Source organism: Gamsiella multidivaricata (genome assembly GCF_025024155.1).
Source record: "Gamsiella multidivaricata strain RSA 2152 chromosome Unknown BC939scaffold_46, whole genome shotgun sequence".
NCBI lineage: Eukaryota > Fungi > Mortierellomycota > Mortierellomycetes > Mortierellales > Mortierellaceae > Gamsiella > Gamsiella multidivaricata.
Genome location: NW_026251754.1, coordinates 22,137 through 47,891, shown reverse-complemented (window position 1 = coordinate 47,891; position 25,755 = coordinate 22,137). Strand labels below are relative to the sequence as shown.

Below are 25,755 nucleotides of genomic sequence, written 5' to 3'. Positions count from 1 at the left end.
TGATTGCTTGATTCGAGTTAACAGCCGACGTGCTTCTTGTCCTGGCTAGGTTTATTGCTATAGACTGTCGCATCATATTCTCGTGCGAAACGAAGAATTATATGATGTCTGACAAGGACAAGGAACCCCAGAAGATCAAAATGGCAGGAAAGGAAATAGGTGGCCGGCTGGGGGTTTCGGGCCCAGAGGGTGAAGTGAGCGATATGACTTATCTTATTGATCCCAAGACTATCGACAGGGCCGAGCTGACACTGGCAAGGGACAGTGATCGATTGGAGGCAAAATTATACTGTCAAAGCTCCAACAAGTACAGATTCAACAAGTCCAAGTGGGTCTATGGAACTGGCTGAGTAGCGAACCCACGTACGAGACCCTAATGTGTTCGTTTATTCTCATGGAATATCTTATCACAAAATCCGTCCGAACCATAGCGCGTCCACGGGCATCCTCTTGTTACTAATAAAAATTAAACGCGGCAGCCAAGGCTACGGCTGAGCATGCTTTCCTGCCCAAACTCACTGGCTGGGAACTCTACAAGTCGATCGGATCACCAAAGTACATTGTCGCACCCATGGTCGACCAGTCTGGGCTAGCCTGGAGGGTCCTCAGTCGACGGTACAATGCAGATCTGTTCTACGCTCCCCATGTTCAACGCCAAGCTGCTTGCCAAGGATTCAAAGTGCAGGGACGAGCATTAGGCGGGACTGAAGGACGGGCTCGGTGGCGGAGGACCGAGCGACCGACCGTTGATTGTGCAGGTAGGATGGAAAGTCAGGGAAGAACAGGCCGGCACTGTGAATGAAAACGAGTCATGTCAGCTAGTTTATGCAAGGATATCTCGCTGATACTTCGCTCATCTTGGGTCCTGTTAGTTTTGTGCAAACGACCCAGAGTATTTGCTGCAGGCTACGCTCATGGTTGGGCCGTACTGCGACGCCGTCGATATCAACCTCGGATGCCCCCAGCACATTGCCCGGCGAGGACACTATGGCTCTCCTCTCATGGAAGACTGGCCCTTGATCTCGTCTCTCATCTCTACACTGCATAAACACCTTCCCACCCCCGTCACTGCCAAGATTCGAGTCTTACCCGAGGTCGAAAAGACAACCAAATACGTGCGAAAAAGGTTGTTGAGCCTGGCGCGCAGCTCTTGGTCGTTCATGGCCGACTCCGGGAGATGAAGGATCACTTGACAGGGCTGGCGGACTGGAATAAGATCCGTGCGGTGCAGGAAGCAATTGGACAGCTGGTCCCGTTGTTGCGGATGGCAATATGCTCTACCACAACGATCTAGCGAGGTGCTTAAAAAAGACAGGATGTGTCGGTGCCATGTCTGCTCAGGGCCATCTCTACAACTCCGCGATCTTTACGCCGCAACACCCAGAGCCTCGGCGTCTGGCCGAGAAATACCTGACGATCTGCGACGAGCTCGATACGAAGATCGTATATACCCGCGGACACCTCTTCAAGATTTTCAACCTAACTTGGTGGTACACACGGATCTGAGGGCGGAACTAGGCCTTGCGAGCTTGAGAGAGGAGATGTGGGCGGTCGCACGCAAGTTGAAAGAGAGACTGACCCAGGAAGCAAACGCCTTGCGATTGAGTGGAGAGGCCTTTGAAGGACGCGTAGATGAGCAAGGATTATCGACCTTGCCACACTGGCTTGCACAGCCGTACTTCCGACAGCCCATGCCGGAGCAAACAAAGAAGAAGGGTGAGAATGGCGCTCCTGTCAAGCGAGACGCAGATAATTCTGCACAGGCAAATGACGACGGCACAACATCTGTAACAGGAGATGAGGACGCGGGCAAGGCAAAGAAGAAGACCAAGAAGACAAGGGTCATCCCCAACCTCTATCAAAGCGCCGGATGCAGAAATATGTACTCGGCGGCATGTGTGCATCAGAGATGCAAGGGCTGTTGCCGTGGTCATCAGCAAGACATCAATGTGTTCGACTGTGCAACACACCAGATCCGGTCCTTGCAGCACCAGCAGAATGTAACAACATCGGATTCGCAGCAGACTATTGAAGCTACTGTTTTGGAGGCACATGTCAAGAACTTGAACCCAGTAGAGGCTGTCTCTGGAGCCATTGCATCCGATACAAGCGCCGACAAGGCAGAGCAGAGTATTGCTGCCTAGATTTCTTTTGTTCGCTTAGAAATCATCATGAAATAGAAAAACGAACGTGTACATCAGAGCAATTTAGCACTTTGCAGCGCATATTTTATTTTGCAAACAAGATGGCCAGGCCCTGGATGCCCAACAGATAGAACCCACTTTTGGGGATAGCCGTGGCGCCGCCGATTGCGATCCCCAAGAACCAGACGCCCAGCTCCCGGGGTAACTTCCTCTCAGATCGCACCTCTCCCTTGTCTGAATGTGCTCTCACAGAGGAGTCGTCCTTAATTTTCCTATGGCCATCCACCTGTTCAGGGAACAGATACCAATCGACGAGTTTCCCAAGGAGGACCAAGTTTACGCCAGCCATGAAGAACCAGAACGAGTGACGACGACTGATGGAAGTACCAAGCTGGTTGATGTATCCACCCTTGAGGGCATCCACGAAGGGCTGACGAACCGCGGGGATTAGGAAACCTACAATGTTGTGTCCGACGCCGGTCCAGACCAGGAAGCGAGCGGGCCAACGTGAGGAGCGGTAGGGTACTGCTGAAGGGCGGTGGCTGGACTCGGAGGGAGATGAGGACGAAGACGGGAAAGATGGCGAAGAAGACATGGCTGGCTAGTTGTGTGTGTGTGTTGTTTCTATGCGTTTGTGTGTTTATGAAAAAAATCTAGCCTAGGAAAATGCACCTTAAATACCTTTAAAAAAAGTGATCGGGTTGCTCGGCGAAAAGGGTGAATTAACTTTCAGATCACAGCGCAGCGCAGCAGCCTCACCTATCCCTTTCTGTATCTCCGTCAAAAAAAAAAAAAAGAAAACGAAAACGGCCCCGCAGACCTACGGTGCGTGCGCGTTCACGAAAGAGGCGATACCGACCCCGTTTCTGCATTCCTCGCTTTTTTAAGTCATTGCCGAACCAAAAAAAAAGAACGCTGTTATTTTTTTATGTAAATACCGCGAACATTTTTTTAAAATTTGCGTAACCGGGACGCAATCGATCACTCTTTGGCACACTGGAACGCGAGCTGCATTGGACTCGTAAGGATCGGATCGAGGTCTATTCGCATATGTGATCAGACACCATACAACTACATGAACGATGCTACATCCGTATCTGAGATTGGATAATCAACATTCATCATAAGAAAGGGCTTCTTTACGTCTGAGATTTTCCAGTGATCCCATTTGTTTGAAATACTAACGATATTGTGCTCCGTCTGTAATGAGCCAAACAGACCAGCAGGTCGATGACCAACAAATATAGAGAAGATGAGTGAGAATACCCAATCAACACTGTTAACAAGGCAAATGCAAAGAGTATATATTTATTAGCTAACCTTTTTTTTTTTTTTTTTCTGACGAAGGATCACTCAATATCGCTGATGTGTGTATCGTTTCAAATAGCTCTTCTATGGAGCTGTTGCGTGTGCAGCCAACAAAGGACGAAAAGGTTCATTTTTTCCCTTCTATTCTGATACAACGATACAACGCACAAGCTCTGCTATGCTATGATTAACAATAAAATCGGACTAGCATTGCTAGTTATACTACAATGATAAACCGAGGCGAAGGTAGGTTGAGAAATGAGATAATTTCTCGCTCCTTATACATTACTATTGATGGCTATCCGCAGTTGTTTGCAGTATTGCAATATTCATCAGTTGTTCTCAATCGATGTAGAGATAGATGAATGTGGACCGCACTTTCAAAAAGTAACTCGAATGGATATTGTCACAAACCATCGGGCGCATCTGGTAGCAAGAACAACCGCTATATTGAGCATGTGGGGATGCCTGCTTTTTGCCAGAAGGTTTCGTTACGCCTGCAACAGGTACATCAGTTTGTTCGAGAATATAATGTCGTAGTCATAAGAATGCATCGCCTAGTTTCTGGAGTATTATAGCGCTGCCTTGCTTAACCATGTCCTTCGTATATAGTAGCTCTTCGAGCGTAAGGGTTAGATAGCAGAAAGTCATCGAACATGGATGCCAGCTGCATACACAAAGGAACAAAAGAAATGAAGCGAAGATGAAGAGGAGGGAGAAAAAAGAACCGAACGTTGGGAAGCATTCATTATCTTTTTTTTTTTTTTTTTATCGACCGCCTTCACTTCATTCATTACCTTATCCTAACCGTTCTCAGTTCTTTATACCCTGGTCTACCAATATCCATGGTTTAACGTCCTGCATGCATGCATGCATGTGTACATAAATATTTGATCGACAAGATAAGTAATGCTCTCCATGTGCCTGGCTATATTGCTGTGCTTATTATGCATTACTGCCTATTTCTATGATGAACAAAAGCGGGTCACAGCACCATGACGATTGACCAGACACCGCATCCGACCGCCAGGACCTGGACCACGAGCTGGAACAGCACCGTCCATGCAAACTGGTAGAGCACTTTCGGGGAAAACACCGTCCAGATGAACAAATGGTGTCGCAGGACAATGGCCGCGATCGAGAGCGCGTAGAGTGCAATCCCAAAGAACAGGCTGCTGAAAATCAGATGGTCAAGGATCCTTGTTTGCATCAGATGTCGTCTGTATCCAGGCGGATCTGTGAGAATGCATGGAACACTCGAATGCGGCAAAGGCGAAACAGAGTCCTCAATAACAGCAGCAGATGTGTCCTGTTCCTCATACACATAGAAGGTGTCTTCATCTTCCAAATTCGCTGGCTCATCCTGGTTTGTGGCGAAATCCTGGGCGTGTTGTTCAGTGCTCTCTAGGTTAAGTGGGTGTGCATTTGGCTCCGGAGACATGCTCGCTTCTTTCCCGACAGTCTCTCCTTCCTTTGTGGAGTCCTCCTGACTCTTAGCGAGAGCGCGTTTGTACAGTTGTATCCGTCTCTTGGTCTTCTTGTTCCATGTCCCCTTATCCTCCCGTCTCCACCGGCTCACAGTTCTCCATGATTGTTCTTCCTCTTCCTTTAACACGATCTGCCTGTCCTGCTTAGCACAGACCAACTCTATTTCCAGGTCCCACTTCATGACGACTGCGGCAGCGAGGCACCACCAGATTGGCCCTGCCCAGTTCGAGACAAACGTGAGAACACCTGTCAATCCAATGTCGTACGCTTGGATGCCGACATATGCGTTCGAAATATCAATCGAGGCAATCGAGTTTGAATTTCCAAACAGAAAGAACGATGATAGCGTCCAGAGGAGGATAGAGCAGCTGTGGATCGAGTTCTGGCCAGGAAGAGACCTCAATGATCGCGATGATACCCCGGTATTCCTTGTCTCCATCGTATTCAAGTGCGCCTTGTCGATGGCCGAGTCTGAGGATATTTCGTCAGCCTGCACATCTTCATCAATATATGTAATACTGTCGTCGTATTCGGCGCCGTCCTGTTCTTCGGAATCGAGATCGCGTTGCCGAATCAGGCTGATCCATTTAAGATACAGGTATAGCTGCATCCCAAAGAATACAAACAGCGGGGCATTATGTCGCCTGGAGAGGAGAATGAGCAGCAAGGTTGCAGTACCGAGCAACATGGACGGTACAAAAAGCGTTCCCGTGTACATCTCTGTAATAGGCTCCATCGATTCTGGTCCTGATCGAACGGTGTCTGATGCTGAGGATGCTGATCCTGAAGATGACAGAGCCTTCAAGCCATAGGACATAACAGCGATTGCGCCCAACGTGGCATAGCATCCTCTAGCCATTGCATATCCTGACATCCCCACCTCCTGAGTCGATGATGCCTCTGCAGCCGCCACCGCGGGATAGCCCACAGAAGATAAAGTGCCAGTGAATGCGTGAACCCGACGCATGACCTCGTCACCAAAGTACGCGGACTCCACATCCATCTTATAGACCGTGATCCAAAGAGCCGCCAGTACAATCGAGGTCGTCAGCAAAGCTTGAAGGACACTTATCAGTCCCGATTTCCAGGCTGGCTGTTGATTCCGATGATATCGATGTCCGCCGCTGAATGGCGAATGGAAGGAAGTAGTAAAGAAGACCATGGTGGCAACAACTATTGCCATTGTGATCCAAAACAGAATCCAAGAGACACCCACCCATGTCGCGTTCAAGTAATGCCGCAAATCAATCTGGTCCGCATATTTCTGGCCTAAATAAAGAGATGGCCCATATCTATTAACAACCAAGCACAAAGCAATGATTATTGAAAATTGAACACAACCCCAAACTGCGTGTCCTTTACCTGTCTGGTTCCAGCCTCTGAGTACTCGGAGGATAACCATCTGCAACAAACAGTACACCGCAGCGGTCGCAGACGACGATAGGCGCTTCTCGTGACGCGTCTCATCCTTGCTGTGCTTTTCCGAGGGAGGCCTTGCGCTGCTGTTGCTACTGGCCAAATAGCGTCCGCTGGTGAATGCAAGGACAGCCCACCAGGTCATGTTGAAAAAGTACCAGAACTGATGCTCTTCCTCCACAAAACTTGATGCGAACAGGGTCACCAAGTAGAGGATCAATATCACAGCTGACAGAATTCTGGCTATGATCCAGTTGATTTCATTCCTGTCTCTCTTCCGGCTCCTCTTTGTCTTTGGTATGCGTTCCCCGAATATGGAAGTAAGAGATCCTGATGTTGAGCGGCCAGGCGTACCCTTTTGACGCGACAAGGAAGGCCCTTTTCCGAACAAGTAAGCTGACTGGCGAGGTTCGACGCATGAGGCCATGACATCCCGCGGAAGGCTGGTCTGCATGGCGCAAAAGATTAATCCTCCCACAGCAAACGCCATCATCAGTGATCCGTTTGTCAGCAGAGGCATATCGTATTTGCTGAGTGCCGTAGAAAGCATCGAGCTGGCCTCGTCGAGAAACTAAACCATCGTTCAAGAAGCGTATGGCAAGTCAGATCGCACAGTTGTGACAGTTATACCATATGAAAATAAAAGATGCCGATGGAGTAGCGCCGGGTCGTTACCTGGTCATAAGTCTTCTTGGCCTCCCATCCTATCCTGTGGGTTTCTGCTTCAAGATTGGGCACGCCTCGATCCATAGCCCTCATCCTCTCCAGAACTGAGGCGTGCCCAGCCAAAGCTAAAGTATACCAGCATACGAGCCGCTGCTTCTGGACACCTTCATTCTTGCATCTCTGGGCATCACGCTTAAATTCCTCTGAAGTTTCCTCCTCAATATCCGGATTTTTGAAATCTTTGAGCAAAACGGAGCTCTCTGTCTCAAAATCAGGCCACATATTCTTGAGGACACCAGCGACCTGATGAGCATTCAGCTGGTACGCCCGTAGGATTTCAGCCTCTATGTAACGAAAATGGAGATGTTGAAGCCAAGAGAACCTATTTTGAAGGCTCCTGAATGATAAGCGATATAAAGATGTGCCTTACCTTCGTAGTCCAAAAGAACTTCCGGGATAAATCGCCCGACATTGTTCTTGGGTATAGGAAGCCCCAGAAGAAGTGATAGTGTAGGCACCAAATCCACCTGGTTCACGCTTCTGTAGTGCTGGTACTCTTCCCGATCTTCTGTAAAACGGTAGTTCCCGACCATGGCATCAATTTGACTTTGATACCGTGAATTATCGAAACTAGAGCTCATGAACAGAAATGAAGTCGAAATCTCGCTTCTTGAAGACCCGCCGTGGTTGCCAACCTGGATACAGAAAGCCCAATATATTCGGCTTAGTCTTTGTAATCGAGTACGCATTCAAATCCTTAGATAGAAAGAACTAAATACATTGCGTGCGCTGTCGTACCTCATTCATGCCATGATCTCCACACAGGATAAATAGAGTCGGCAGATCGGACGCTTGAAGGGCAGAGTCCTTTGCGACTAGCGTCTTATAGATTGTCTCTGCAATCTTGTCCATCTCTGCCTGCTTGGGCCCCATTAATGCAGACTTGGGTCCACCAGAGTGTCCAACATGATCGAGCCCCAGATAGTGGAAAATGAGGGCATCCCAGTCATCCCTAGCCAGCTCTGGTTCAACATGGCGTGTTACGTTGTTATCGACCTCGACCGTATCCTGTGAATATTGTAGTAAAAAAAAAAAAAAAAAAAAAGATATTGGGTATCATGTTCAGTTCTTGTGCCAGTCAAGTCACCTCGATTGCGCTTTATAGGGCCTATTTCTGACAACAATGATACTTGCCATTGCGAAAAATGAGGAAGTACCATCTGTCCTGGAGAATAATCCAGGAAACAGCTTGATCCATGTATCATCACCAAAGAAACCAATCTTCCGATTCTCTATTGCATTTGCCGCACTTTTCGTCTCCTGCATCGCGTTGGATCTAATCGAGGGAGCTCTCGCCAATTGTGCTACCCAGTTGTCCTGGTTCGCCAGTGTCGATGATTGGTCTGATTCCGCAATGTTGAGGATTGCGTCCAAGAATCCAGGTACCGTTCCAGTTGTGAGGGCCTTGAGTCGCGGAAGCGTCACTGTCGGAGCAGAGGCGAGTGCTGTGAAGGGTATGGCCTTATGGCTGTCTATCAGACTATCAAGAAATAGACATTAGTGATGGGCCATCGATCCGTATACCATCTATATATAAAAAGAAAAAAACATGAACTTGTACCTGCCCCTCAGCGTTGCGCATCTTACCTCTGCATGAACTTGAACTCAGACTCATTTCCGAACAAGAAATCGCTACAGAACGGTAGTTGAACGCGTCAGTTTTCGATTTGAATAAGATGGTCAGGAACGACCTTCAAATGCGATTGGTATATGTTATACCTTCTGAGGGCATCCACAAGCATCACGACTACTTTGCTGAACCGCGGCGCAACAGTCCCTACTAAGGGCAATTTATGTTCATCGCGCCCCTCTAGAATTTGATCCGATGCTGGAATCGAAGGTAGTGGCGGCAACTGATCCAGTGAGGCAAAGGTCGTTGATATGGCCTTGTATGGGAAGAAGCCCTTGGCAAACATGACTAGGCCGACGAGCTGGCATCCTAGTGAGGCCAGGAGGATGCCGAACAGAATCCATGGCCTCATCATTGCTTTCTCGGTCTATGTCGCTGATAGCGTGGATGGTGGTATGCAAAAGAAAGATAGAAGTTAAGAAAGGGATGTCGTACTATCCGTTCGTGCGTGGGGTTTGGAGGGACGAAGGCGGCACGTGCAAAGCCACAGATGCCGAGGAGAAGGACCGCGTTTTCCCCAAGTAGGCAATAAACTTTGCGAGCAAGTCGAGGGACATCTCTGGTCCTCATTCTTCCATCCCATTCACACCCCCTCCTCTCCTTTGAGCCCGAAACAAAACAGAACAAAAGTCCTTACTTGGTACCATGGAGTTTGAAGCCGTAAGCGGATCGCACTTTTGGCATCGACCCTTTGGCGGATAACACAGCACCACTGGACAAGGACACGTATTCATCACAAAGGAACCCACTTCACCTGCATCATAACCCTATCCCATTTAGAATCGCTTTGCCATCCCAGAGGGAGAGGACCCCGACCTCGACCTGGCCGCACCCGTGGAAACCACGTCAGGAGCCATGTTTGACCATACCATCCGAGATTCTATGCTTGAACTTGAACAGTGAGTGAGACTTTTATGCCCACAAACCATGACCGCTGATTTCATCAATTAGTTCTAGTAACTCAGCCCTGCTATTACCCTTTGTTTGTTTGTTTGTTATTAGAGCATTAGAAGAGGAGACAAGAGATATCTCATCCCGCTTCCAGAGTGAGAGACGACCCGAACCTGCAGGGCTCGATCGTGCCCTATCTGACAACTACACGACCAACAGACCGCAGCACGGTTCCCGCGATGGATTTGCACAACATAAATATGCAAGCAAGCACGGCGGATTTGTCACTGGTAAAAAAAAGCACGCGCAGGATTGCCAATTGAAAGAATGGAATCTTCTTTAATCATGAGCATAGCATTTTGGATCTGGGAGCTGATATTTATCAATGGTCGTCTTAGGCTTCGATCCATTGTCCAAGGCGGAGCAGGCGAAAAAGGCCAGTCGTGCTCAGCGTTTCGGGGCAGTGCCTCAGTCAGAGATCGCGAACAGGGATGAAACAATGGACGAACAGGGGACTAGCATGGATATTGGTCAGTTTTTATTTATTTTTATTTATTTTTATTTTTATCCACTTTTATCCGTTTTGTTACAAAGGCTGAACCATCAAGGCGAGTACCACAAAACTGATATTGACGGATCCTTATTGCTTCACAAAAATAGATGAGAGAGAATGGGTAAGACCCGACAATTTGCCAATGACGCCTCCCAGGACCTCAACCATCCGTCTTGAAGCCGTGCATCTCTACGGTACGGACGAGATGTCGACCAAGGATGTCCTCAAATACTTTGAGGCGTATGGACCCAGTCATGTGGAATGGATCGACGACTCTTCTTGCAACATCATCTTTCCGGACCAATTCTCGGCAAAGCGTGCACTCTACTTTCAGCTCGTTGACCGAAACGTCAACTTTGGAGAGGATGACGACGTCGAGCCTACTCGGACAGAGACCCTCTCTGCGGAGGGCGCGGACACAGTAGAGGCGTCCGTCATGGTTCCCGGATCCAAGAACCGTTTGCAGCGCGCAAAGGATTACACGCCTATTCAGCAGCAGCATCAACCTGTTATCCCGAACAACAAAGGGCTGTTTATCCGATACGCGACCGATTATGACCGTAAGGAACGTGGAGCGGCAGCCAAGAGTAATTACTATGCGGTCTATGGACGCGAGGAATCTAGAACTGGGACGGGCCGTAATAACAGCGGTAGCAGCAGCATGGGTTCCTCAAGGTACGGACGACGTAGTCGAGCGGACGAAGACGAAGTCTGGAACCGTGGTCGCGGTATCCTGTCGATGAGCAGCTTGAGACGGAAGATGGAGGGAGCCGGTTCACCCTCACCATCGCCAACGCGTCATCGATCATGGTCAAGGAACAGGAGGTTGGCAGGATCGAGGTCGAGATCGAGATCTTCGGGGCCACGATCGACATCAAGAGGCCGCTCGAGTTCACCTGGCTATTCGTCTCGACGCGATCGGGCTAGTCGGTCTCCTGACTCTGGAAGTCGCATGCGTACCGATGATTATGAGTAAGGATCACTTTTGCTGGTCTACAAAAAAAACCCCATCTATGTGGTTTGTGGTCTTGATCATGAGATACTAATGGTACCAACGCTATGCTTTATTTTTTTATTTTTTTATTCTTACTAGAAACCGTGGTCGTCGCGGTGACATTTCATTGCGTCTGGGCGGTCGCGTCAAGGTCTCTGACGAAGAGGCCTCGATCGCCGCAGCCGCAGCCGAGAGTCGCCTTAACCAGTACACAGATGATTTCTTGGCCGAACTCGAATCGACCTTCAGCCGACGCGAGAAGGCTATCCCCAAGACCAAATTGTATAGCGACTTTTATGAACGCGAAATCGTGACCGAGGTCCCGACCGAGTCCCAGACAAATGCCGCCGGTCATGGCCGGAGAGAGAACCGCGAAGGACGTCGTGAACCCAGCGGCCGAAGCGATGATCATTGGGCATCTGCATCCACAGGTCGGGGGAGACGAGGCGATCACAGGAAAGAGAGAGGGAGGGACAGAGAGGAGGCACTCAAGGCCCTAGATGCACGTCTAGGAATGCCGACGGAAGAACGTGTCGATGAGTTTGGACGCTCAAGAAGGGACTAAGAGAGCTGTGGTATCTTTTTTAGCATCTCTGGAGCACCTCAATGCAGCTCTGTAATACAAACTACCTTGCAAAACCAAAATGAATTTAGTTGTCTAGTTGTTTAGTTGTTTCTATTTTATTTTATTTTATTTTATTTTATTTTATTTTATTTTATTTTATTTTATTTTATTTTATTTTATTTTATTTTATTTTATTTTATTTTATTTTATTTTATTTTATTTTATTTTATTTTATTATTCGTCATTCTATGCTTAAAAGTCGAATTCGTCTCTGAAGGCATCTAGGTCCCTTGAAGTCTCGCAATGTTGTGCAAGATCTGTCCTACCCAGCATGTACATCGCCATCTTGAGCGTTTCCCACACGTTCTGGGACATGCCGCCAACACCGCCATCTGGCTGTGGGCCTGCAGTTGAAGCACCAACCATCAGTCCGCGTGCAGCATCACCAGCGTTCTGTAGCGACAAGGCACTCAGCAAGTGCTCTGCTGCCTCGCGGTGCTGGCCCAGGTTTATGCAGGCGATCGCAAGATTGTATCGTGCGCGAATATAGGATGGGTTGATGTTGAGCGCATTGAAGTACGCCTCGATTGCAGATGTAGTGTTGTGAGAGTTCGCGAGCGTTGCGCCGTACTTGTTCCAAAGCATGTAGTCCTACAATCGATAAACGGAGATGTACAATGGTCAGACTACAAAGTTGCGTGTATGCAATATCCATGGGACCAAAGTATCTGAAAACAAAAGGTACTTACATCAGGACGCAGGTTCAGTGCGGCACGGAAGCAATCGACTGCTTTCTCGTACTCCTCCGACACATTGAATAGAACACCCAGCGCAATCTGCACATCTGGGTCCAGGTTCTCACCGGGATTGGTCCTCGCGGCTTCCAAGAACAAGCCCGTTACATACTCATGCCTCTCCTGTGCTGAACGGCCCTGGCTACCGGCGATGGCACTCTTCACGCCCTTGTACTGATCTGAGTTCTCAATCCAGGACTGCAGCGCATCATATGCATCGACTCTGCAGTTTTCATTCGTGTAAGAAACTGCCAGGGCCAGCCAGGCATTCAGTTCCTTAGGATTCGCCTCCACTGCCTTGGTCAGGGCCGCGATCGCCAGTGTCTCCCGCTCATTCTCCTGCTGCCGCAAGCCCAATTGGTGCCATGCCGCTGCATCCATAGGATCCTTCTGGACGGCTGCCTCGAGAGCCAAAATAGATTCCGTGAGGTTGCCCCGGGAGGCGAGGTCCATCAACTTGCCTGTATCCGCCACCATGTAAGGATTGTTCTGCTCGAAACTGTAGTTTTGGTACCGAGGATCTGTAGCCCTGTAACCCAGTCCCGTCGATTCCTGCTTCTCCCAGTCCTTTTGCAACGAATCCCACTCTTTGTCGCTGGGGTCCTGAGTCAGATGAGCAATGTTTTTCCGGTAACTCTCGACCCAGCTCTCGTTCTGGTCCAGCGGTTGATGCCGTTGAAACGCCTGCTCGAGCTCCTCCGCTGCATTTGACGAATTAAATTCGTTGACCCAGTCCTGAGCAGTGTCCTGCCGTGAGGCGTTGAATTGCTGCGCCCAACTCGTGGCTCCAGCACCACCACCCATAGTCTGTGTCGCCCCGGTGAACTCTTCTGCCCAGCCTGCCTCCTGCTGCTTCGCAAATTCGCTTGACCACATACCGCCGGGTTCGCGGTTCTGGATATGCTGCTCGATCCGCTTCTCGAATTCGGTGGACCAGGTGCTGCCCTCTGCCTGGTTCTGTTGCTCCTGTTGGCTCTCAAACTCTGAAGACCAGTCCGAGGCCCTAGCCTTGCCCTTGCCCTTGTTCTGCTGCTGATTGAATGAGGCCGCCCAGTCACTTCCAGCTGAGCTCATGACAGGCGCCGTCTGTTCGACCAACTTGTTGCCCTCAATGGCGACCTCCTGATCTCTGAGCCGCCGCATAAAGTTCATGAAGGACGAGTTCTTGAACTTTTCGTTGCCCTGTGTATCTACAGAATCTAGCAGGAGACCAGCGGTCTTGGCGAGAGCTTCCTTATTGTCCTGATCGGCGATCGGGTTACTCTCCTGGGTTGTGAACTCTTCTGCCCAGGTCTGAGGCTGGTTCTCAGCCTTGAACTCTGACTCCCATTCGCTGACCTTCTTGGCATCCTCAAAGGCTCGCTCAAAGGCTTCAATCTGCTCTGGCTGCAGTGCATGTCCGAGGCCACCATGTTGCTGTTCAAAAGCAGTGAACTCTGCTTGCCAGCCGCCTATAGTTTTTTTTACAAGCATATTGAACAACACTCACATGTGTTAATTTCCCCAGGTTACACTTTACAGCAAATCACATGTTGAGCCGGAGTAAACGATCCACAGATCCGATCCACAGAGTTGTAAGCTGTCTCTTTACCTCCAAGTTGTGGTCCCTGCAGCTGCTGTTGTTGCTGCGCATTCTGGAACACGTTCTCGAACTCTTGAAACTGTGCGTCCTCATGGAACTCGCGATGCTGGTGCTGTTGTGGTCCTCCGTTATGCTGCATGAAATCAAGTGCCCAGTCTGGACCTGCGGGCGCCGCGATCTGCTGATGATGGGAGATCCCCTCGAGCTCCTTGTTCATCTCATTGAACTCGAAGAACTCTTGTGAGTTCGCACCGCCCTGCTGCAGGAATTCCTGCGAAAACTGTGTGCATATTCGTGGTGAAAGAAGAGACGGCAAAGAATAAGTATCCATGTACGACCTGACTTTCCACTCGAATCAAATCCGTATCATCCCGTGCCTGTGCTCTCCCTACCTGATCATGGCCTTGCTGTTGGCCTGGGCGAACAGTGCGGAAACCTGAAGAACTGCTTCCAGCACTCCGAGAGCTGGATGCAAAGCGATCCTGTAGAAATCCGAAGAAAAAAGAAAAAAGCGGGGAAATAAAATTGATTAGTAAAGTAAACTAAAAGGAGTGCACAATACATTTGAAGACAGTTGAAGACAGGGCAAAGGGATCCGCAAGGAAAGAGGAAAAGAGGAGGCGGAGGGGGCATACCTGCTGCAGGGTCCTGTCCCGGGTGAAGTTTTTGACAAGGCCGTTGATGGGGTTGACAGGCCCACAGTCTGCTCCGCCAGACACAAGACCAGGAAACGACATGCTAGTTGTTCTTTTTTAGAATGCGTATGGACGCTGTGATGAGTGGTGAGTGCGAATGAGACTGAGTGAGAGGATGAAGATGGAAATGAAGATGAAAATGAGGATGGGGATGAGGATGAGGACGAGGTAGAGTGGAGTTGTGAGAAGGTGTGAAGATGTGGGCAGCGAAGAGGAGCGGGTAGGGGTGCCTTTTGTCGCTTGCCCGGCTTGTTGGCCGTAGACCGTGGACTCCGGTGAAGAAGGTTTTCTTTGCTCGGCATCGTCCAGCCAATAGGATTCACCATCACGTGGCAATCGAACCCACTTCGTCGGAACACCTTCGCCTTCAACTTCGCCTTCGGGGGACACCCATAGCATCCATAGACTAATAGAGAAGCGAAAGAGTATTCAGGGAAACGCAACTGAATGAGCGTTGGATTGAACATGATGCGTTTTAATAATGAAAATGAAAATGAAAATGAAAAAAGATGGATACAGAACAACAAGATGAATAAAGGAAAGAGGAGATTGTCGGCGCTACTGCCTCACACTTCTGGAGTGCCCTCGCTCGCTCTTTACTTCTTGTCCTTCTTGTCCTTCTTATCCTTCTTCTCCTTCTTCTCCTTCTTTTCCTTCTTCTCTTCCTTCTTCTCCTCCTTCTTCTCTTCCTTGACGTGCTTCTCTTTCTTTGCCTTCTTGGCCGAGGCCTTGTCTTCCTCCGCTGCCCTCTTCTTGCCAGCCTTCACAGGCGCCTCCTCCATGTCCACATCTGCTACGTCCTTCAAACTGTCGATCACCTTCTTCATGGTATCCGCGTTCTTCGACGGCGTAGCTCCAGACTCATAGAACTCCAGACGTTCCTCCACCTGCTCCTTCATTGCCTCACCAAACTTAGTCGTGGGCAATTCACTGAAGCAATCAATACGCGACGCAATCGAGCACTTGTTGGCAACAAAGCGAGAGATACGACCCTTGTTCTTCGTTCCAGCACGGCCAATGAACGATGAGTGGTAGATCAATCCGTACTTGGGGGTGTTGCCCTTGGTCTTCAGTGCACGGAAAAGAGCCTTCTCCGCACCGAGAATCTGGACAGTCGAGGCGGGATATTTCGACAAGTTTGTCAACGAACCCGCGTGAGAGATCAGACGAGCGCCAACCATCTCGCCAATCAAGGCCGACAAGTTGGGTGCAACGTTGTTCATCTTTGAGATCAGATACTCGTGTAGCTTCTTCCTGTAGTCGGCAAGGTCAATCACGCGCTTCGCAAAGTTCTCAATGTTGATCATGTCGATCACTGAAATGTCGGTACCCATGGATGCGCGGGCAGCATCCAAGATCTGCTGTGCCTGCGCAGCATCGCCTGTAATCTCCTCCAATGCCTCCAACTTGCTCTCTGACAAATCACTCTTGTTCTTGATAAGTTGTGCGAGTCTGGCGTACTTGTAGTTGTCGTTGACAATCCTGACCAGCTCGGGAAAGTGCCACGAGTACCACTCCCTATTTTATCAATTCCAGTAAAACATATTGGTTCAGAGTCAGAAAACATTTGTCGGGATAATTGACGCCCCATTTTGATGGATTGTTTAAGCAAAACCTCGTCAAAAGAGCCCTTCCAGTCTAGATGAACGAACCTGATGCGCATGGCAAAGGTGTTGACGTCCTTGTCCATTTGATCCAAGAGAGCGATGGCCTGAATGATCATGTTGTCGGAACGGTGGACGTTGAACTTGACCTTTCCACGAGAGTAGCTGTGACCCAAACCGAGCTGAGCACGCTCGAGATCGCCATCCTTGAGCTGCTTCAACAGCTTGTCGGCAAACAAACGAACACCGCGGACAAGATCCAGGACGATCTCGCCGGCATCGCACTCATAACCGAGACTCTCTTTGATCGATCCGGCCAGAGACTTTTCAGTGACGCCCAAAACGACCTTAGACTTTTTGCCGGGTTTGGGGAGGTTCATCTCCAAAAAGGCCTTGAGATGGTCGTTCATGATACCTGTTGTCCATGCCAATCCAAATGATGTCCATTGGGTGTTGAGTTGAGTTGTGTTTTGTTTTGTTACAGTGTTCATGATGGTTGCGAAGTGCGTTATTGATGTCGTGGAAATAAAATATAATTGTGTTAGAAATCTGAATGCTATCCCGAGCAAGCGGCACAAAGACAATAGCTGCGTTGATAATTACCCTCAGAGACGTCGTTCATGTTCTCGAGAGCATGGGCAGCACTCTTGAAGGGGGCGAAGGACTTGAGCTTGACCATCTTGCCAAACTTGGTGAGATCGGTGGCAGCAGCGCAAACATCTGCAAGCTTTGAACCGATCTCCTCTGACTCCAAGCGCTCAAAGAGAGCATATCCAGAGGAGCTCTCGTACAGGAAGTAGTTGACCTAGTATGACATGAAAGATGGGGATGGGAGGGCCATAGCCATGTTAGGATGATATTGAGTGGGTTGAAGGGCAGCGCGTGTCCGCTTGTTATTGTGGTTATTGTGGTTATTGTGTTAGGTCGAGGAAAGAGGGACAGAAGAGGGAGGCCGCTGCTATTGCATGCACCAGCCAGCCTGACGCATCTGGCGAATTCTGGGTAGGGTGTGGCAACGGGAAAGATGCCGGGCAAAAGTGTCAAGTTACCATTGCGATGACGATGGGGAGGGGTGGAGGAGAAGGGGTGGAGGCGATGGGAACCAGATTCGACTGGCAGCACACATACCAAAAAAAAAAAAAAAAAAAAAAAAAGTGACCACTGTTGTTGTTTATTCCAATTGATCTGCACTTCAGAGGACTCCAATGTCACAAATGGAAAGGGCACAAATTTGTCTTCAGCACAACTAGCCCAAACACGAGAAGAAAGTGGATAAGGGCAACGATGGATCCTGGGCTCACGCCTTCGTGCAGCTCAGCAAATCTCAGCGGCGACGCAGAGTTGCACTGTGTCTGGCTAGGATTGACACAGTATCTCCGGCAGTCTCTACTCTACCCATTGCCTCCAACACCTACACAGTTGCAGCTGGGGCAGTAGATGTTCGCGCTGTGTCCGTTGTTTCGGCCAACATAGCTCACACCGCTGTAGCGACCACCAGAAGCACCCCCATGGCATGGACTCGCGCCTTCAACGCCATTCGCAGCATTGGGTGAAGGGTCGCTTCTAGGGTATGGACCTCCAGTGCCGGTAATGTTTGCAGGGCAAGGAGGAGGATTCCAGCAAAACTGTCGACACCAGCCCCCTAAATCATTACTGTCCCGGCATTCGGCCGTCGGCACGGTAAAATTCAGGTCGATACGACTGTCAAAAAGACTTGAAGGTGCAGATCTTGACCCATAGTCATCGCGTCTTGTCTCAGAAGGGGCGCCTACTGGCAGGTCAGCGGAGGCGTAGAGAGACCAGAAGAGTAGGATGCAACAAATGAGCACCAGGCGATTCAACATGAACAAGAAAAATGTGAACTGAAAAGGCAAGAAAGTGACGAAGGTGCAGGCGATACTGCTACCGACCAAGTCTTGAGAGAGATGACCAATAAAGTGGATCACCTCCTCCACGGTACCCGAGAGTGCGCTGATATACATGGGCAAATTGACCGAAGCTATCAGTCATCGATGTGCAAAGAGTCAAATGCTCCAGCGCCTCAAGCGAAGAGAATATCTTTTTCGTCCTGGCTTCTTCGTTCTCCTTCACTCAAGTCACTGCAAAGCAGAAAGCACAGCAACCGACGCCTACATTGCAGCCATCAGCGCTAACGCCGATCCTGCTGTAGCAGTGGCATTATTGGAGGCAGCATGACCAGCATCATACGCAGCACTCGCAGCAAGAGGAACAGAGACAGAAGCAACAGCAGCAGATGTATTACTCAGGCCGCATCATCCAAAGCATTCCCTTCTTAGCAATGGGTGCACATAAACATGTATGGGCTGTATGGTCCGCAAAGACAGGCCATTGTCAGCCAATCAACTCCACGCACAGCTACTGCTGTGCAGGACGCGCCCCAATCAGAAACGCGCCTTCTCTTCCTCCTATTTGTCTCTTCTTTACCATCTTCACCTTCAACAGAACACAAAGACCCACATTCGCACTAAACCCCTTCGCTATACACGCACAAAACTGTGGATCCTCAGTAAAATCGCCTTTAGAGAACGACATCAAGGCGATACAGCAGACCTTAAAATGCGGACCATCAATTGCAAGCATTTAGTCAATAGAATTCACCATAAAAGTCCATCTTTGCATCTTTGCATTTACGACTACCAGTCATCGACATAAGGGTAGCAGCACTGTGTCGCAGTGGCAAAGACAGAGAAAATAGCATTGGAGGCAGAAACGCCCGCAGAAGAGACCAGCCGATAGGCCAAAATGACAGCAGATGGGGACGCAAAAGAAGCGGTGGGGACTGAGGCTAGATGCCTATGCCCTTGTGAAGACGCTGAAAATAAAAAATATCGACTAGCAGCTACAAATGACTCATGAAATACCCGGCGGTTTCACTCGTGCTTGTGACCCAAGAGATCCACAGGTACCTCTAACTCCTCAATGTCGTGGGCGCTCTAACCTCTAGTACATAAGACCTCATTCTCCGTCTCCCTCGAACACTTAATGAGGCAAGTTGAGTGTGGCACCATTTTGGATACCCTATGTGGAAAATGCTGGTAGGCATCTGTGTCCAACAGAGAATATTTGTGTGGTCTACAAAATATAAACCTCGGTACCACAACTCTTTTAGTGCAATGCCGCAAGGAACTTATTTTCTGCCTGCGGGTTTGATGTGGACCTTTCCGATTCCTGGGCGATAGGCTTCTCGGCTCTTTCTCTGTCCTCACCGCCATCACGTACTCTTTATTACACCTTGCCTAATTTCAGCATGTAGCCATTTAACCACCATCAAGACAAAATACCTACTCTGGCTGCATAAAGGTGGTTCATTCTTTTTTTTTTTATTTCCCTTTCCTTTCGTCCATCGCTCTCCATTTGAACTACAGAAAGCGTTTGCAGCTCTTCTGCACCTTTGTTTAGGAGCCCTTGTTGTATCGTCCAGCGCACTCTCGTCATTGTTCCCTACCACAACCCTTTCCATTCTTGTTACACTCCTCCGACTGCACTTCACACAACTGCTGTCCTGCTCTTCGCACTTTTCTCTCAATCTCAATGCCTTCCCCAAAGCGTACCTACCCACTGCTTTTGAACCGGTCACCCACGTACCAGGTGCCCTTGGAGGTCCTACGTGAAATGGCCTATTTGGTTCACGAGTCCAAGATAAAAGGGAAAGCCTCCCGGGGTGATGCCAATGTGCCGACTGATTCGAAGCGATTGTCGCTTGATCATTCGTTGGCAAAGGCCATAAAAGCTTCTAAGCGCGACAAAAAGCGTAAACCCAAGAAAAAAGCATTTGCAACGCTCGTCGAGAAGGGCAAGTGCCGATTATTATTAATATTTTTATTATGACGCGATTGACAAATTTGACGCGTAACTAACATATAGAAGGTATTTATGTCTTTCCTATTCTCTATAAGACAGCCAAGGTCGTGTCTTATGACGGATGCAACGCTCGAGATGGAGCTCCAGAGCAAGCCAAGGCCTCTAAAGTCCGACCCTCCATCCACGGCCAGCACCTTCGCCGGGACCCAGTTTCGAGTCCTAAAGCCACGGTCAAGGGTGCGAACTCAACCAAATCCGCTACAGACACCAGGGACTTTGGCAAGGAGCCTACACCCCTGACCCCTGATTCTATCGATACTGCTGCGAATGGTCAAGGAATTTCAGATGCCTCAGAGATCGCCAACCCGAGCCCTTCCTTTCCAGAGACCATGAGCCCTCAATCGTCTCCCGTCTCCCAGGGCTTCACCAAATACTTTGGTGGCACCCCAGCTGGATTCCCAGTCGCAGCCGAGCAAAAGCACTTCGCTTCGCCTGAAGACCTTGATATCGAATTATTTATTGAGGATGTCGCTGAACGTCCTGGCATCCTATCGTTGGAACAGCCCCGACTCGATGTATCTGGCTTTTGCGCTCTTTCTGGATCCAATCCATCAAAGCCTCCGGTACCCGCTCAGACCTCCGAGTCTCCATCTGCCTCTCAGCCCATTCAATTGTCACGTTCTAATAGTCAGCATCGTGCTGGCGAGGGCAACCAGATCCCCACACACGGTGGTCAAGGTAGTTCTGGCGATGGAAATGACGATAGCTCAGGGCTTGGCAACAACCATCCCACAAGCAGCAGCCACGGTCATGGCGATCAGACTACCAAAGAAAAAGATGGCGATGATGACCAAGAGGACAATAATGGTGCTCAACGACCGTTGAGCCCTCCGGGCCCGGGTTTTTGTCAGGCCCAGTCGATTTGTGCGGCCCATGCAGCTGCTTGCGCCGCTTCTGCTGCTGCGGCGGCGAATTTTGCGGCGGCCTCAGCCCAATCGGCAGCTACCGTGGCTTCCTCAGCCCTGACTTTTGAACTTTCGGTCAAGGCGGCCAGATCGGGCCGAACAAAGGAGGCGCTTAGTCCACCTGCACAGACGCAGACATCTGCCTCTACGAGTCCGGGATTTTCGCCTAATTCTCTTCAAGTCCGATCATCTCCTGCGACGAGCTCCAGATATCCACCCATCCCTCCTGCTCACGACTCCGGAGAACAGACAATCACGAAAGTCTCCAGTCCTATAGCCTACGTTGATTTGTTGGAGCTAGCCCACCACAGCGGTCTTTTGGACGATCATCTTTTCAATGAGCTTTATGAAAGGGCAGTTAATGACCTTACGGTTCACCATCCTGATAACGCTGAGCGAGGGCGACGATTGCGCGAGATCGCTAGTCGTCGTTTCCCCGATGTTGGCAGCACTGCCAAGGACTTGACTGCTTTGGACCAGCAACATGTACCCCATGCGTCTCATCGAGGCAACTCTTCTTCAACCGCTTCGAACCAGTCAACTACACTCCACAATGCCGACGCCAATTCATCGTCTGGCTCCATGATTCTCCACCAACCCACTCCACCGCCACTTTCATATGCCACGCCAGCTCCAACGTCCCTTCCATACCGTCCAAAATTAGATAGTCGTGATCGTGATGCCAGCAGAAGCAGTAGCAGCAAACATAGTCGTGGAGACCTACAGGACAGACAATTCAGACCATATCCGGATGCCAGTACCAAGCACTTTCGTTCAGGAGCCCAACCTGTTCCGCTTATTCTGTCTCCACCGAGCGCATTCTCTGCAAAGGCGATGCGGGCCGCATCTCAGGCTCACAATGCGTCCTCGCGTAATGTCTCGCCGATGGCACATTCTGCTCGGCCTCAAAGCGCGAGTTCGGGTGGCATCGCCAGAGTTCAGCCCTCATCAGGTCGAACCACTGAATACCAAGGAAGATCGGATCCAAAGACCCCATATACTGTTGAAGAGCCCGAAACACATTCCCCTCCCCCTCGAGTGCCACGGGCGACTCAGCCTAGTAGACGACAAGACGAGCCTGGAGGAAGCAATGAAGGGGATTCGGCTTCGACTGCCATGTAAGCGCAGTAGGATGACTTTGATATTTATAGCTATGGTCCATGTCCTGAAACTATCCATTAAAAGACGAAGAAGGCATAAAAGAAATGAAATTTGAATACCTTTGCTCGCTTGTGCTAATCGTATGTACCTTTGCTTTTCTTCTGCATTTCTGCCTTCTTTTTATTCCTCCTTTCTTCTATCCTTTCATTCTTCCATCTCTTCATTCTCCATCATCCTCTCTCTTTTAAAATTGAATTTTGAACTAAATGTATCAGGGTACCGTTCGAGCAATCCAGACCTACAAATCAACTTCTTAAACCGGCACTTAAGACGCGACTGAGAAACGATCGCAGCGGTGGCCACGATGTCGACGGGGTCAGTAATAATAGTAGCAGTAGCAGCAGTGATAATGGTGACGATCAATGGAAGAGACGAGGTCACCGCAAGCGCCGAAACCGCCTTCTCTCGTTCAAAAATGCAGGGGATTTCCAGTATTTCAACTCTCGCGAGTCACCTAGTCGGGCTACAAAAACCTTTACCACACCCATTCGTCAGCCTATCCGGTCTGCGCTGAAGGAGCCCACCACAACCAGTGCAAGTACCGCCGGCGGCGCTACCGACAACACTCCTCGACGCACCAGTACCGAAAACAACGATACTAAGGATGGCGCCGTGGATAAAAAAAGTCGACAAAAGCAGAGACTCCGCTGTTCCTTCAACGCCATGGAGGAAATCCAGTGCTACAGGCCCATCGACATCCCTCACCAGGCCTCAACCTCTGTAACCACTCCAATTGTTCGCCATGAGACGTACCTGAGCCGCGAAAGCGGCCGCCGTAAGCTTTGGATGGTCTCTGAGATGAGACGCTCGCGACATGAATTTCAGCGTCGAATGCGTGCCACACAGCGCCTAGCGGATATCAAAGGAATGGAGAAAGAAAGAGCCTTGATCGAATGGCGCCGGGCGGAGGAGGCACAACAGGAAAAATTGGAGGAGGAACGAGCGAAGGCGGCTGCCATTGATGCCGGGGGCAATAAGTCTCTTGGTTCCCAAGGCCCGAGTCGGGCTCAAGGACGACGCCTGTGGGCCTCTTCTGGTGCTAGGTCGGACCCCGGTAGCTCGAGGGGTGAGAGCGCCTCTGAGTGTGACGATGATAGCCCTGGAGGCGACGATCGAGACGACCGCGACGGAGATGGAGGCGAAGGTGACCATGGAAGCGACGGGAGTAATGACGACAGTGGGGATGAAGATCATGACAAGGACGATGGATTATTGGAAGTAGGCGAGGAAGGAGCGGAAGAAGTGGACAGGGACAAAAAAGAAAAAAATCATAGCGAAGAAGGAGAGGAAGATGAAGAGGAGGAAGAACAGGAGGAGGAAGAACAGGAGGAGGAGGAACAGGAGGAGGAAGAACAGGAGGAGGAAGAACAGGAGGTGGAAGAAAAAGAAGAAGAAGAAGAAGAAGAAGAAGAAGAAGAAGAAGAAGAAGAAGAAGAAGAAGAAGAAGAAGAAGAGGAGGAGGAGGAGGAGGAGGAGGATGACGAGGGAGATGACGATGGGGAGGAGGAGGAGGAGAAGAAGGATGACGGTTTCGGCAATATCTTTGACGACGAGGATGAAGGTCGTCCGGGTGATTTTGACGGTGGTCATAAAGACAATGCTAGCGAGGATGAAGAAGCCTGCATGGACTCTACCGACGACGATGACCACACCCATGACGGCCAGAATCTGCATGACTCCGGCGTACCCGAAGGTCAAGGACAATCCTCTGATATGGATGCCGATAACGAGACGGAGGATTGCGCCTCACAAAACCCTGGCTCGCGCAGCCTCCTTCGCGCTAGCAGCAAGTTCGACGACTCTGGGGACGATAAAAGCCGGCCGCACGACATTATCGAAATTGACCTTGACAGCGATATCGAGACCGAAGACAAAGTCCGGCCACGCAACGGTCCCACTGGTTTAGATGCTTGTCCAGACACCCCATCAAGCCCAAGTCTAGAGCCCTCCGAAGACAAGGCTAGCAGCAGCAGCAGCAATTCTTCGTTCCATGGATGGCTAAAGCGATATCAGTCTTTAGGCAAGGGGAAAGACTACTCACAGCCACAATATGTCCCTTCCGACTTGTCATCCGATCTTTCGGTATGTGGGAATGAAGATGAGAACCGAAAAACCATGGAACTGATTCGCTGTGCCGAGCACCAAGAGTTGTTGCGGCATCATTATTCAGGCTATTCCTCCAGTTCGGCGGAGGACACTGCTCCGATGGATCAGCAACTTTTGCAACAAAGAAAAGAGGAGCGGCGATTAATGGAGCAGAAGGAAGAGAGAGAGAGTCAACAACGCAAACGCACCGCTTCTGCGAGAGAAAACGAGGAGAGGGAGGAGAAGAAGCAAGTTCAATTCACACTTGCGAGGGCTATGGGTCTTATCTCTCATCTCGGCGATAACGGTTACAGTCAACGCCCTTCGCTTCCTGAGTACGATGATGATGGCCCGGTGGCCGACAACAGTAGCAGCGCAATCGATCCACAAACGAACCCTGCTTTTTCTCATGAACTTGATGAATCCAGTATCCGAAAGATGCTCGATTAGGTTAAGAGTCTTCCATTACTACCACCACAGAACAATGCCAGTAGCCGCACTTCTTCTTTACCTCCACGATCGAGCGAGCCTTTGGCGAGCAGGAATAAAAAGCGGCGATCAAGCGCCACGCCTGCGGATCCGGTCCAAGTCTCATCGCTTTTGCCTGTAACTCCGTCTGAGCCGATTATAGTATCATCGGATTCTTCCTCATCCGAAAAGTCGGACGTGCCTTTTACGAGTAAGAAGAAACAGCATCGTTCCTCTGCCAATGAAGATGGCAGCGAAGTGACCGAAGCATCACCGCCTCCGGCCTTGCTCCCACAAGCAGTACCAGTGTCCAAGAAGGACTTATCGTCAGAGTCTTCTTTGAATTTGACGCCTGTAGTCTTGATCTCTCCGGATCCACCGGGATCGATATCACCAAAATCTCCTTTACCAATGGCAGCCATCACTCCAGTTGTGCCATTCAGAAGGAGTCCTCGAATTATGGCGAAACGTGATGCAAGTGCTGGCGCTCAGCAAGGCAGAACCAAAGCTGAAATGAGGGGCAGGAATGATGCCAGGTCGGTGCCGAAGAAGCGTCGAAAATAGAAGGTGGATGGCGGTTGTTAGATAAAGGTGGAGCTTTTATTTGATGCAGCAGACATGTCGGTAGCATTTTAATAAATGAAGACGTGCGCTGCAAACCAGAGTCTGCAGTTAGGCACATAAAAAAAAAAAAGGCTGGCGTGCATTTTCAACTTTTGGTAACTCAGACCTGCTCAAGCTTGAACAACACGGGAGATTGAGTCCTCCCCCAAGTTACACTGGGGGACAGGAACATTCTGTGAGGCGATTGTATGATTTATGTGCATGAAATTATGGACAGCAAGAGATTGTCTATGATCTGTG

General features: G+C 49.8%; 8 protein-coding genes across 8 annotated transcripts; 4 read left to right on the top strand and 4 right to left on the bottom strand.

Moving 5' to 3' along the window:
• Positions 1 to 104: 104 nt before the first annotated feature.
• On the top strand, positions 105 to 1,181 carry BC939DRAFT_504485 (uncharacterized protein; the record flags this gene model as incomplete). Its single annotated transcript, XM_051560533.1, has 3 exons — positions 105 to 264; positions 480 to 679; positions 873 to 1,181. 3 exons carry the CDS (start codon positions 105 to 107, stop codon positions 1,179 to 1,181), a joined length of 669 nt encoding a protein of 222 aa, XP_051410657.1.
• Positions 1,182 to 1,329: 148 nt separating this feature from the next.
• On the top strand, positions 1,330 to 2,144 carry BC939DRAFT_504484 (uncharacterized protein; the record flags this gene model as incomplete). Its single annotated transcript, XM_051560532.1, has 2 exons — positions 1,330 to 1,490; positions 1,607 to 2,144. 2 exons carry the CDS (start codon positions 1,330 to 1,332, stop codon positions 2,142 to 2,144), a joined length of 699 nt encoding a protein of 232 aa, XP_051410656.1.
• Positions 2,145 to 2,229: 85 nt separating this feature from the next.
• BC939DRAFT_504483 (uncharacterized protein) lies at positions 2,230 to 2,739 on the bottom strand (the record flags this gene model as incomplete). The annotated part of the gene is made up of 1 exon (XM_051560531.1): positions 2,230 to 2,739. One exon carries the CDS (start codon positions 2,737 to 2,739, stop codon positions 2,230 to 2,232), a length of 510 nt encoding a protein of 169 aa, XP_051410655.1.
• A 1,475-nt stretch (positions 2,740 to 4,214) lies between these two features.
• On the bottom strand, positions 4,215 to 9,127 carry BC939DRAFT_455978 (uncharacterized protein). Its single transcript, XM_051556272.1, has 8 exons — positions 8,802 to 9,127; positions 8,670 to 8,714; positions 8,217 to 8,562; positions 7,821 to 8,090; positions 7,453 to 7,717; positions 7,032 to 7,366; positions 6,303 to 6,927; positions 4,215 to 6,209 (listed from the first exon to the last, which is right to left on the bottom strand). Exons 1-8 carry the CDS (start codon positions 9,065 to 9,067, stop codon positions 4,438 to 4,440), a joined length of 3,924 nt encoding a protein of 1,307 aa, XP_051410654.1. The 5' UTR covers positions 9,068 to 9,127; the 3' UTR covers positions 4,215 to 4,437.
• Positions 9,128 to 9,271: 144 nt separating this feature from the next.
• Positions 9,272 to 11,854, top strand: BC939DRAFT_455977 (uncharacterized protein). Its single transcript, XM_051556271.1, has 5 exons — positions 9,272 to 9,611; positions 9,715 to 9,893; positions 10,002 to 10,133; positions 10,264 to 11,128; positions 11,250 to 11,854. Exons 1-5 carry the CDS (start codon positions 9,568 to 9,570, stop codon positions 11,713 to 11,715), a joined length of 1,686 nt encoding a protein of 561 aa, XP_051410653.1. The 5' UTR covers positions 9,272 to 9,567; the 3' UTR covers positions 11,716 to 11,854.
• A 100-nt stretch (positions 11,855 to 11,954) lies between these two features.
• On the bottom strand, positions 11,955 to 15,292 carry BC939DRAFT_455974 (uncharacterized protein). Its single transcript, XM_051556270.1, has 5 exons — positions 14,727 to 15,292; positions 14,484 to 14,573; positions 14,101 to 14,371; positions 12,465 to 13,960; positions 11,955 to 12,366 (listed from the first exon to the last, which is right to left on the bottom strand). The coding sequence occupies exons 1-5, from the start codon at positions 14,826 to 14,828 to the stop codon at positions 11,968 to 11,970; spliced, it is 2,358 nt and encodes a 785-aa protein (XP_051410652.1). The 5' UTR covers positions 14,829 to 15,292; the 3' UTR covers positions 11,955 to 11,967.
• Positions 15,106 to 17,503, bottom strand: BC939DRAFT_209411 (uncharacterized protein). Its single transcript, XM_051550686.1, has 4 exons — positions 17,440 to 17,503; positions 16,994 to 17,195; positions 16,439 to 16,805; positions 15,106 to 16,304 (listed from the first exon to the last, which is right to left on the bottom strand). The coding sequence occupies exons 1-4, from the start codon at positions 17,440 to 17,442 to the stop codon at positions 15,383 to 15,385; spliced, it is 1,494 nt and encodes a 497-aa protein (XP_051410651.1). The 5' UTR covers positions 17,443 to 17,503; the 3' UTR covers positions 15,106 to 15,382.
• Positions 17,504 to 19,852: 2,349 nt separating this feature from the next.
• BC939DRAFT_518507 (uncharacterized protein) lies at positions 19,853 to 25,519 on the top strand. The gene is made up of 4 exons (XM_051561182.1): positions 19,853 to 20,162; positions 20,276 to 22,295; positions 22,554 to 24,790; positions 25,055 to 25,519. Exons 1-4 carry the CDS (start codon positions 19,943 to 19,945, stop codon positions 25,453 to 25,455), a joined length of 4,878 nt encoding a protein of 1,625 aa, XP_051410650.1. The 5' UTR covers positions 19,853 to 19,942; the 3' UTR covers positions 25,456 to 25,519.
• Positions 25,520 to 25,755: the final 236 nt, after the last annotated feature.